Source organism: Sorex fumeus, unplaced genomic scaffold, assembly GCF_029834395.1.
Source record: "Sorex fumeus unplaced genomic scaffold, SorFum_2.1 ptg000032l, whole genome shotgun sequence".
Classification (NCBI taxonomy): domain Eukaryota; kingdom Metazoa; phylum Chordata; class Mammalia; order Eulipotyphla; family Soricidae; genus Sorex; species Sorex fumeus.
This window is the reverse complement of record NW_026606089.1, coordinates 11758513-11770768: the sequence shown is the minus strand read 5'-3', so window position 1 is coordinate 11770768 and position 12256 is coordinate 11758513. Positions and strand designations below refer to the sequence as shown.

At 57.4% G+C, this 12256-nt stretch overlaps 1 protein-coding gene across 1 annotated transcript in view; it reads right to left on the bottom strand.

Moving 5' to 3' along the window:
- The window catches only part of ZMAT5 (zinc finger matrin-type 5), a 32511-nt gene that overhangs the window by 9911 nt on the left and 10344 nt on the right, over nucleotides 1–12256 (bottom strand). The window contains exon 2 of the mRNA XM_056116549.1: nucleotides 2882–3018. Within this exon, the coding sequence (XP_055972524.1) occupies nucleotides 2882–3008 (127 nt within the window). The 5' untranslated portion in view covers nucleotides 3009–3018. The remainder of the gene's footprint in view (nucleotides 1–2881; nucleotides 3019–12256) is intronic.

Sequence of the window (12256 nt, the reverse complement as noted above, 5' to 3'; positions counted from 1 at the left end):
AGTCTCTGGGGCCAGAAGCTGGAAGAGCAGGTGCGGCACCTTTGGCCAGGCTGGGGTACCCCGTGCTTGCCCCAAGTCTGGACTGGGCTGGGTGAGATGGAGGCCTGGGACAGCCTTCATGGGAGCAGAAGGAGCTCAAAGGGACCCTAGGCAAGGGGAGTTACTGCTCTGGCCCTCAATGTTCCCCCCCTTTGAGTGAGGACCCCTGTTCCCTCACCCCACTGCCATCGCCTTCCTTGCCAAGCTATTTTACAGAGCGAATGTGGACAGGAATGAGAAAGAACTCTGGGAATCCTGGGGGAACCACACGGCTCAGGGGATCAGCCCGGGTCGCCGGAACACAAAGAATCTCTCCGCCCTCTGAGTCCTCGAGTTCAGCTTTGCTTCTGTCGATCAGCCCCTCGTGAGACCTGGCTGCCGTGAGGTGAGAATCGGGGCTAAGGGTGAAACCCCAAGGAGAGCTCTAGGCCATGTCACAGCCTCCCATGGGGACTGTGACCAGGTATCCTAGGCTCCCGGGAGTCCCTCTGCCGCTGAGTGGCCTCTGCCCGCCTCCAGCCCTTCCCAGCCACAGTCGTGCCCACCTGCTTCATGTGGCCGGAAAGCCCTTCCCTCACCCAAGATGTCTCAGCTTCTTCATCTGAAATGGGGAGTTTTGTTTTGTTTTGTTTTCTTTTTGGGTCACACTCGGCGATGTGCAGGGATTACTCCTGGCTTTGTACTCAGAAATTACTCCTGGCGGTGCTCAGGGGACCATATGGGACGCTGGAAATCGAACCCGGGTCGGCTGTGTGCAAGGCAAACTCCCTACCCACTGTGCTATGCTTCAGCCCCTGAAATGGGAAAAGCTTTAAAAATATCTAGACCCGGGGCTGGAGCAATAGCACAGCAGGTAGGGCGTTTGCCTTGCACGCAGCCGACCCGGGTTCAATTCCCAGCATCCCATATGGTCCCCCGAGCACTGCCAGGAGTAATTCCTGAGTGCATGAACCAGGAGTAACTCCCGAGCATCGCCAGGTGTGACCCAAAAAGCAAAAAAAAAAAAAAAAAAATTTAGACCCACCTTAAATCTGGGGCTGGGGCTGGGTGGAGTCAGGGTTTGTTTAAAGGCCTTGAGGCATGGCCAGAGCCATAGTACAGCCGGGCTATGTACCACCTCCCACCTGGCAGTGTGGAGGCGACCAGGTGACACTGAGGATCCGAGCAGGGCGTCCAGCACGCAGCCCTGAGCTCCTGCCCTCCTGGGCCCAGCTCTGTCCTTCCTTCCCTCAGGCGTCCTGTTTCTCGATGCTCAAGCCGTGGGCCCTGCCTGGGCTCATTCAGTGGCTGCTGGTCCGCCCTACTGGCTGCTCAGTTTCTGCTCCTTCCCACGGGCGGGGGCACAGGTGCCCCCCCCCCCCCACCGCATAGCTCCACGGTGTCTAGGGAGTCGGGGTGGGGCACCTCCCTTCCATGAGTGTCTTTATGCGCCAGGCGACCTCGGCTCCTCCGCTCAGAGCAGCACTTCCCAGAAGAGCCTCCTGTAAGCAGCTCAGTTATTCAGCTGTCCAGCCAGTCACTCACCAGCCGTTTACTGTACCCCAAGGCTCACAGGGCAGTCAGTCATGGCTGTCACCCACCGCTGCCGCTGCTGAAACCCCTGCAAGGCTGCACAGGCTCACAGGACCACTGACCTCCTTACCGTGGCCTCGACAGGCTGCTGCCAGCCCTGCCCTGGAGCCAGCCTCACCCCTCCACCCCTTTCCCTGCTCCTGCCAGGGCCACCCCTGCCCTACCCATCTTCTCTGGGCACTTTGCTCCTGTGTGGGGGCATCTGTGTGCCCACTGCCCAGGGTGCTGTGGCTGGCTTGTCCCCTGCGCTTTGGATGCTGGCTCAAATGTTCCCTCTGATGGGTCACGGGAACTCAGGGCCTGGCACATGTCCTGGAGAACGGACTTGGATCCAGACTGCTGGGGGCCCAAGAGATAGGGCAGGAGGTAAGGCTCTCGCCTTGCACATGACCAACCTGGGCTTGATCCCCGACACCTCACATAGTCCCCCAAGCTCTGCCTGGACTGATTCTTCTTCTTTTTTTTTTTTTTTGCATCACACCCGGCGGTACACAGGGTTTACTCCTGGCTTTGAACTCAGGAATTACCCCTGGCAGTACTCGGGGAACCATATGGGATGCTGGGAATCGAACCCAGGTCAGCTGCGTGTAAGGCAAACGCCCTACCTGCTGTACTATTGCTCCAGTCCCAGGACTGATCCTTGAGTGCAGAGCTGGGAATAAGCCCTGAGCGACATGGGGTGTGACCCAAACCCCATCCCCCCATTAAGTAATAAGGGGGGCTGGAGCACATGCCTTGCATGCAGAAGCTCCAGGCTCCATCTCTGGCATCGTGAAAAACCTCTGAGCACTGAGCCGGGAGTAGCCCTTGAATACCACTGCGTGTGAAAAGAGCAAAAAATTTTAAAAAGGGAGGTGGGTAAGATGAGTCAAGGCTGGAGCACATGCTTTGTGTGACAGAGCCTCAGGTTTGATTCCTGGCACCATCGGGTTCCCAGTACTGCCAGGCGTGAACCCTGAGCACTGCATATGAGAAGCACCATGCAGGGAATAGCTCCGAAGCCGCACTGGGTGAGCCCCTAAAACCAAACCAAACCAAACCAAACTAAAAACCAAAAAAAGGAGCCATGAACGTGGATCTGGGGAGAGAACAGGCTTTGCCCCCAGAGGCCGTGCGTTCCGGCCCCCACCTCCTCAGCATCGCCAAGACTTCTGGGGAAAGGAGCCTGCTGACCCGAGGGCCCTCCTGCGCCCTGCCCAGAGCCGGAGTTAGGGGCTGTGCCACCTCTGTGGGACCGTAAGGCCAGCCCGGCCGCCCCGCAGACACCCACCTCGAAACATGTCGTACCAGACCTTCTTGGCCTTGAGGTGCTGCAGCCCGTTCAAGTGCTTCTTGCGGTTGTGGAGGTTGTCCTGGAAGGAGCGGTCACAGTAGTCACAGAAGTAACGCTTCCCCATGGCCGCCTGCCTGAGATGACACAGAGCGCAGGATCAGGGGCTGGAGGTGACCAAAGCTCCCCGTGGGGCCGGGTCAGCAGAAGGCGAACGAGTCCCACCGGCAGGTCCCCTTCAGCAAGGCTTCTCAGCGCCGGCCCGTTCATGCGCCACGGCGGGTGAGAGCCTCGCTCACGGGACCCTCCCTCTGCTCCTTTCCTCCCCTCGCCGCCACTGCTGCTGCTGCAATGGATCCGGACTGACCCTGCTGTTCGTACACTTGGCTGTGGACACTGGCCCTGCTGTCCGCATGTTTGGCCGTGATGCTCAGCAGGGCAGCACACACCTGGCTGGGCCCTGGCACCTCTGGGCAGAGCCGGGGGGGTCTTGGAGGGCAGAGCTGCCGGGTCTGTGACTACTGGGCATGGGGTGGCACCAGGGATCACTCTCGGCTTCGTGCTTGGAAGGCAGGGGCCGTCACCATGCCCCTCCAGGTGGAACCTTTAAGGATGCAGATGCCCAGACTCCGGTGAAGGGAGCCTTAGTGGGTTAAGGCCCAGGCATCAGTTTTATAAAGTCTCCAGGGACCAGACAGGTAGTAAGGCACTTTCTTGGAATGTACTTATTTATTTATTTATTTTTTGCTTTTTTGGGTCACACTTGGCCCTTAGGAATTACTCCTGGTGGTGCTCGGGGGACCATATGGGATACTGGGAATTGAACCCGGGTCGGCCACAGGCAAGGCAAACGCCCTACCCGCTGTGCTATCGTTCTAGCCCCATTGCTTGGAATGTACTTGAACTTCAGCATATAGTCTTATGCACCATCAGGGGATGTGAACCCTGAGCACAGAGCCGGGGTAAGCCCTGAGGACCACCAAGTGTGGCCTAAACTCTGCTCCCTACAAATAAAGTCTCCTGGAGAGGGGTCCGGAAGATGGGAGGGAAGAAGAGAGGGAAGAAGGCGCTTTGCACGCAGGAAGCTGGGTTTGATCCTCAGCACTGCCACGAGTGACCTCCACAAATACCTCCACTGCGGCCAAGTAAGTCTCCCAGGGAGCGCTCACTCGGAACCAGGCTGGAAAATCACCACCTTGAACCCACTGGCCAGCCTCCCTCTGCCACTGCTGACCCTCTCTCCAGATCCCTCTGCTGCCACACAGGCCCCTCGCTGCTCACCCCCGGGCACACCCCCCAGCTCCCATGTTGGCCCCCGATGCTTCCCCCAAGAGAGCTGCCACTCTCGCTCACTCCGCTCCTGGCTCGGGGCGCCACTACTGGGTCTCCAGCCCCAGAATCTGCTGTGACCACTTTGCTTCACGCTGTAGAAACCGCCACTAAGCTTTCCCAGTCCCCTGCTTCGTTTTGATCCCCCTCGAAGAAATAAGCGATCTGTCACGTTTTACGGTCTCTCCCCACAGTAGAACTATAAATCTCTGCAGGGCTGGGATACTCGTGGTTTACTGAGGAAGCCTCGGCACCAAAACTGGTGCGTGATGCAGAGGCGGCAACTGAGTTAACAGTTGAATCGAGGAGCAGCTTCCCATTTTCCTTGAGTGATGGCTGAAATTCAAAGAGGAGGAGTGACTTGTCCAAGGTCACACAGCTGGTGAGCACCAGGTCAACCTAGGTCCCTAACCCTGCCCCCTGCCACACTCAAGCCCAAGGCTGAGAAGCCAAAGGACCCTGGAGGAAATGTACAGACCAATCTCAGGCTGCAGGACCCCAGCTAATCGCAGCAGGAAATAAGAAGGCTTCAGGGTCTTAAAACCCTTAAGACCCCACAGTCCCAAGGCCAGAGAGACAGTGCTGCATCAGGCAGGCTCTTTGTCTCTGGTTTCTGGGTCTGAAGCCTGGAGAAAAGAGACAAGAGTAAGACAGAGCTGAGTTGATCAGACCCACACAGTTCTATTTAAAGGGAGATGGTGGGGCTGGAGCGGGCAGAGCGCTTGCCTTGCACACGGCCCATCCAGATTCGATGCCCAGCGTCCCATATGGCCCCCCGAATCCCATCAGGAGTAATTCCTGAGCACAGAGTTAGGAGTAAGCCCTGAGCGCTGCCAGGTATGGCCTAAAACCAAAACAAAAAGTGTGTGTGTGTGGGCGGGGGTGAGGGTCGTGGGGGTGGGGGGACGAGGGATGGGGGGGAGGGATGGAGATGGAGGAAACAACTCGGAAAGGTCCCTGGCAGGAGGCTCCCAGAGCCTCAGAGCCTCTGAAGAGAAACCGTGTCCGCATTTCATGCCTTTGTGACCAGGGAGGGGAGTGGGCATACTTTTCATCTTACTATTACGTCTGCACATACTTAGTTTTGGGGGATTGTTTTGTTTTTATACCATGCCCAGTGGTGTTCAGGGCTTACTTCTGGCGCTGCACTCAGGGATCACTCCTGGCGGGATAAAGGGGAGCATGTGGGGTGTTGGGTATAACACACATACATGGGTCGGCCACATGTATGGCGAATGCCCTACCTGCTGTGCTATATGGCTCTGGCTCCCCTTGCTCCCTTTTTTCCTTTTGGGTCACACTCGGTGATGCAAAGGGCTTACTACTGGCTCTGCACTCAGGAATCACTCCTGTCGGGGCTTGGGGGACCATATGGGATGCTGGAGATTGAATCTGGGTCGGCTGCATGCAAGGCAAACGCCCTACCTGCTGTACTATGGCTCCAGCCCCTGCCCCCCTTATTTATTTATTTATCTATTTATTTATTTATTTTTGGGTCACACCCGGCGATGCACAGGGGTTACTCTTGGCTCTGCACTCAGGAATCACTCCTGGCATGCTTAGGGGACCATATGGGATGCTGGGAATAGAACCTGGGTCGGCTGCATGCAAGGCAAACGCCCCACCCGCTGAGCATCACTCCAGCCTCCCTCCACCCCCCCTCCGCCCCTTACTTTTTACCTTGTTGTTAAGCCTGAGGTCTACTGGATGTTCTACTTCCTGGAGGCAGTTGACTGAGACTGATATTCAAGATGGCTCTTTGGCTGTTTGTCAGGTCTGGCCCTGTGACAGTCCATTTATTCTTATTCTCAGAGAAAATACAAGTCTTGTTTTTTCCCCCCCTTGTTCCTGGGACCGGTGGTAAGGTGCCATGTGTTGCATGCAGTGGAGCCCAGTTCAATCCCTGGCACCGCCTATGGTTTTCCACCACTACCCTGCCAGCAATGCCAGATGCCACTCCCGAGCCTTGAGCCCGCCTACCTGAGCTTTGGTGTGCTACTTTTACATATGACATTCTAGGACCCGGCCGGGAGCAGTCAGGTTAGGAGTTTCACAGAACAGACAGCTGCGGCCCAGAAGAACCAGATTTTCTCAGGGCCCGAAAGAGGAAAGAGGCAGGCAGGCATGCGACAAAAGCCCCAGATTCCCAGGCTGGAGCAGATAAAGACCAAGCAGAGGAGTGGGAGATACATCTGGGCAAGACGTGATGGAGAGAGCAGCTCCTGGCCCGTGCAGGCGGCCACGCAGGCTGCTGAGAAAGGGCCCCAGTGGCGACAGGCACGACCGTCATTAAGTCAAGGGCTGTAACGGGAGCAGGAACAGTCATTCACGATGAAAACGTATAAAACTGCTCTTCTCCCATTACTGCTGAGAGGCTGCGGCCCAGACACACGGACTTGATAAATTAAATTTGGCAGCTCTAATACACCCCGTCTTGCCAATAAACTTATAGGAATTGGATTGAAATTGTAAGAGATGAACGTTTAACGGCCGAGTGCTTAACCAAGCCATCACGAGGCTGGCAGCTCGGGAGAGGGAGGAGGGAAGGGTGGCAGACAGGGTGTCCCTCCAGGAGACGGAGATGGAGTGGGGGTGGGGGGTGTCTCTACAGCAGCCTGATCTGGACAAGCCCACACAGGCCTCTGGGTGGCTGGCTGCGTGACCTTCGAGCATGTCAGTTCCCCGCCTTGGACTGCTGACAGCTGGGGAAGTGGTACCCAGAAGTTTGCTATTTCAAATGCATCATCATCACCATCATTTTTGTTGGTTTTTGTTTTTTTTGTGCCACACTGGCAGTGCTCAGGGCTGACCCTGGCTCTGCACTCAGGGATCATTCCTGGCAGGCTCTGGGGACCATACGTGACGCTGGGGATCGAACCTGTGTGCAAGGCAAGCTCCCTACCTGCTGTATTATCGCTCCGGCCCACAATATTCTTTTCTTAAGAGGCTCAGAGGACCATTTATATATTGATTTATTCTTTTGGCTCAGTTTGGGGGCCACACCTGGTGGTGGGTGTTTGGGATGTATTCCAGTGCTGAGGGGACCCCGCGGTATCAGGGATTGAATCTGGGTCTCCTGCATACTAAGGCTGCCCCAAGCCCAGTGCTCTCTCCCAGAACCCTTACTGAACTCTTTTGTACCTGCTCCCTGTGGCCCCCGCCTTTCTCTGAGGACACTGCTGCCATGAGGGAGGGTCACACACACACCTGGCTGGAGTGCCCGCTGCAGATCACACACTTGGCTGCAGTGCTTGGAGCTGAGGTTAAGACACAAGTTGTGGCTGTAGTGCTCCCACACATGCTCGCCAGGGCGTGTGCTTCCTTCCTGCTCACAGACCCTTTACTTACTGGTGGTCATGCTTCCCGGGAACTGTGAGCAGCACCAGGGACCCCAGAGCCGCCAGGATGGCGCTGGGCATATGTAGCAGCACCAGGGACTACAACTCACCACAATGTGAGAGTTGTTTTTTTTTTAAACTTTTTTTTTTTATTTTAGGGGCAGGAGCGATAGCACAGCGGGGAGGGCGTTTGCCTTGCACGCGGCCGACCCGGGTCCGATTCCCAGCATCCCATATGGTCCCCTGAGCACCGTCAGGAGTAATTCCTGAGTGCAGAGCCAGGAGTAACCCCTGTGCATCGCCGGGTGTGACCCAAAAAGAAAAAAAAAGCTAGCCTTTGCCCCCCCACCAAATGGATTAATTTGCTTGTTTTGGTTTGGGGGCAACACCCAGGGTGCTCGGGGCTTACTCCTGGCTCTATGCTGAGAGATCACTCCCGGCTAGGCTGGGAAACCCTCGAGGGTACCAAGGATCAAACCTGGGTTGGCCCCAGGCACGGTAACCTCCTGCACTTGCTCCAACCCCTCAAATGATGGACACAGCAGCACAAACAACACTAACAACTGCCCTGCACGATGCAAACACTAGCCTGCACCTACTAATCCACCAGCAGCTGCCATAGCAGGGGGCGGGGTGGGGGCTCAGTACCAGCCTTTCACGCGTGAGGCCTTGACTTGGGTCCCCAGCACTGCCCACGTGCAGACTGCCACGCTTCGCACTGCTGTCTGGCATCCCCGGGGCTCCAGGAACACCTGGGTGGGCGTCTGTAGCCCCTTCTCACCTCATCACAGCAACAGCAACAAAGGGAGTGAGGGGGAAACGGGCCGCTCCTGGCTAAAGGCTTGACCCTCAGAAGCAGCGGGGAGGCAGGGTCTGGTCCCTAGAGGAGGCTCCAGGCTCCCAGAGTGAAGGGACTGGGCCAAGGTCCCACCAGCAGGGGCAGCCCAGCAGGGTCCAGAATCCAGGCAGGTGGCAGCGCCATCACCCAGGAATGTTCCCGACAATCACACAGGCAACAGAGACAACAGCTGTCTTTCATTAATCACTTCTCAACTCCCCGACCGGGAAGCCCCTTCCAACCCAAAGAGGTGCTCTCTCCCCCGCCCCTCTGTCTCTCTCTCCCATCCTCTCCCTTTCCCTCCTTCTCTCTCTCCCTTTTGCTTCATCTCTCCCACCTTCTCCCTCCCTCTCTCTCTCTCTCTCTCTCTCATACACACACTCACAGTGCTCATACCACCTGCCTGCCCACTCCTTTCCTATGCCCACCCCTCCCTTGGCAGAGCCAGCACTCAGCTGTGCAGACAGACCAACGGCACCTGCATTCTAACAGCAACTTGGCCTGGTGAAGCCGTGGCTGTCACTCACCCGCTCTGGGACTCAGTTTCCCCGTCTGTGATGGGGCAGATGGCTCGAGCTGGTGATCTATGAAGGCCTCTCTAGACAGTCCAGGCTTCGAGCCAGGGGCCTCCAGCTTTCTGATGCCGTGGCCGGGGCTTTCACTCTGGCCTTTCCTCCCCTGAAGACTGGGAAAATCCCAGTGGCTGCCTGGGTGCTGAAGCAGAGCACAGTGCCTGCCCACAGGAGGTCCTCGGGAATGTGGACACTTGTTGCCCCTTTATCACTGGCCAGCGCCTCAGTATGGGGCTCCAAGGGCAGGGTGGGGAGCCGGTACTACGACAGTCCCCCTGAGCACCACCAGGGGTCGCTCCTGAGCAGAGCCAGGAATAGCCCCTGAGCCCCCAAACCCCAAAACACAGGGCTGGCGTGAGCACCTGGTGAGCAACAGACCCTGGCTTGGATCCCTGGCACCACACGGCCTCCGAGCACTGCTGGGTAGAGCCCCGGGGTTCCTCGGCCCCACTGGGGAGGCCCTCCCTCCAGGTCAAGGGACAGGGTGCCAGCACCCAAGGGATGCGGGTGGCAGGGGAGGGGCAGCAGGGCCCGTTCCAGATGAAGTAGGCCCAGAGCCCTGTCCAGCTGCTCCGCAGACCCCCACTTCCCAGGAGGGTGTGAGGGGAGCCCAGTGGCTCGCACCGAGGCAGCTGCCCGTCCCACCCCGTCACCGCCCCGGGGAGGCAGGGCTCTGGCCCAGCTGTGCTCCGCAGATCAGGGAAGGTCCCAGCACCCCAACACAGCCCTCCTGGCGTTTCACTCCAAGTCACCCAGTGGCCCTGAGGGGGAGGTCAGGGACAGGGCGCAGGGTCGGCTGGACCTCCCTGCGGCAGCCCAGATTCCTGCGTGGGTGCTGGTGGGGCTGCCCCCACTGCTGCGCTCCATCGTCCCCCCTTTGAGGCCCAGTGGCATGGAGGGAGGCCCCAGCTGGAACAGAGAACACAGCAGGATCACAGGGACTTGCTGCCCCTAATTACCGGGGGACTTTGTCAGCGGGGGCTGTTTGTGGTGCCAAGAACACAGTAGAGTCACAGCACTCCCAGGGGCCAGCTGGGCAGGGACAGCAACTGCTGTCTCTGGGGGTGTCACCAGGTGGCAGGTGGGAGTAGGAGGCTAAGGAGCAGTGAGTGAGGAAAATGAGACAAACCCCTGTGGTCGCTCAGGTCTGAGTTCGAATCCCACTCTACCACCAACCAGATGACTTCTGGAAAGTTCCATCATCTCTCTGCGCTTGTGGCTTATAACAAGGAACCCGCTTCTGCTATGGATTCACCAAGTATACTAAGATGCCACACACACACACACACACACACACACACACACACACACACCCCACGGGGTTGGGTTGGGGTGGGGTGGGGGACACAATGAGACAATGATGGGGTTGGGGGAAAGTGCTGGAACTCCGTGTGCATGGAACCCTATCACTGACAGCACTGCAAATCACGGTGCCTCTCAAAGCAAAAAGCCTCCCACACAGCACTCAGAGAACAGAGGATGTTCCTAGTAGTATGACTCTCAGCTAGGGCCCCACACTGCCAATCTTAGCACACCCTGGCTCCAACTTTATTTATTGCTTTTTGCTTTTTGGGTCACACCCAGAGATGCTCGGGGGTTCCTCCTGGCTCTGTATTCAGGAATCACTCCTGGCGGAGCTTGAGGGACCATATGAGATGCCAGGGATTGAACCTGGGTCAGCCACATGCAAGGCAAACGTCCTACCCACTGTGCTATCACTCCTGCCCCCTGGCCCCCAACCTTAAACTGCAGCCAGAGTCCCAGTCATGGGTTCTTGCACCCCGAACATGCGATTTCTCACAGCTCTGCAAACCTTCTCACACACTCATCTGTCCTGAGTCTGCCTTCCACCAGGCCACCAGGCTCCCGGGGGATAGTCACCTGTCTTGCACGTAGGAGGCCCTGGGTTTGATCTTTGGGCACCACAAGAAATAAAATAGGGCCAGAGAGAGAATACTGTGTGTGTGTGTGTGGGGGGGGGGGTGGGCGGTACTTGCCTGGCACATGCCCAACCTGGTAGCCCCAGTAAACAAAATAAATAAAATAGAAAGGATTAAAGCTCCACAGGGCAGAGGTCCCATGTCTCAGGTTGTGCCCAGACATCCCAGCTGAACCTCATACCCATCACTGCTGGGAGAATGCGGGGGCCTCTGCCCTCGGCGAGTGGCACGACCTCTCCTCCCTGAGCTCCGGCCTCATGCCATCATGCTGGAGAGAGCAGAGTGGCCTGCAGGAGCCCTGGGAGCAAAGCCTCACTTAATTCCTGCCTGGCAGGGGCCAGAGAGGGACGGAAGGAGCTTGCCTTAGTGAGGCTGGCCCAAACTTGATCCCTGGCACCACATGGGGTCTCTAGAGCACTGCCGGGAGTGGCCCCTAAGCAGAGCCAAGGCAGAGCACTACTGGTGTGGCTCAAACAGCAAGTCTAGGGCCGGAGCAATAGTACAGCAGGTAAGGTGTTTGCCTTGCATGCATAACACAGGTTCGATCCCTGCCAGCCCATATGGTCCCCGAGCACTGAGAGGAGTAATTCCTGAGCCGAGCCAGGAGTAACCTCTGAGCATCACGGACTTAAAATCCAACAAGCAAAAAACTGAAATCAAACCCCACCCCGAGCACACATACACATACACAAAGCAAAAACAAACTTGACAAGCTGAGTTCTGCTAAGCTATCACGGACCCCCAGTTCCCCACGGGCCTCACTGCCACTCAGTCCTGCTGCTGATCCCCAGAACTGGTCCAGCCCCTCCCTTCCCGGAGCGTGCTCCCACCATCCTCCACCTGCACCCTACAGCTCAGTTCCGAGAAGTGGCTGGGGTGGGCTCGCGATATTTTACAGCCATCTCACCCCCTTCCTGAGGCTGCCTCAGAGCATCTGATATACACTTCCCAGAAATAACAGAATAGTCCACAGATCTCCCGCTCACCCACTTCCCGGAACTGGCTAATCTGTTGAAAGCAGACACTTCCCGCCTAAGCAGCCCGGAGATACACAATAAAAGACTCCCAAGACTGCGCTAAGGAGGTAGCTAGCCTGCCTGTCCGTCTGTCATCCTCATACTGCCTCCGCACAGACTCCTCAGATCAACTCTGTGGGTGTCTGTTCCACGGCCTAAAAACCACAGCTAGAAGGGACCCCGATAAAGTCACTCCCTGTGGCCCGCAGGGGCCTCCCTCAGCACTCCTCCTCCCCAGCTCCTGCCGCCCCCACCCAGTCCTGCAGCCGCAGGAGCACTGGGTGACCCCAAATCCTTTCTTCCACCCCTGTGCTCCACCGGAGCTGCCTCTGTGCCTGGCTC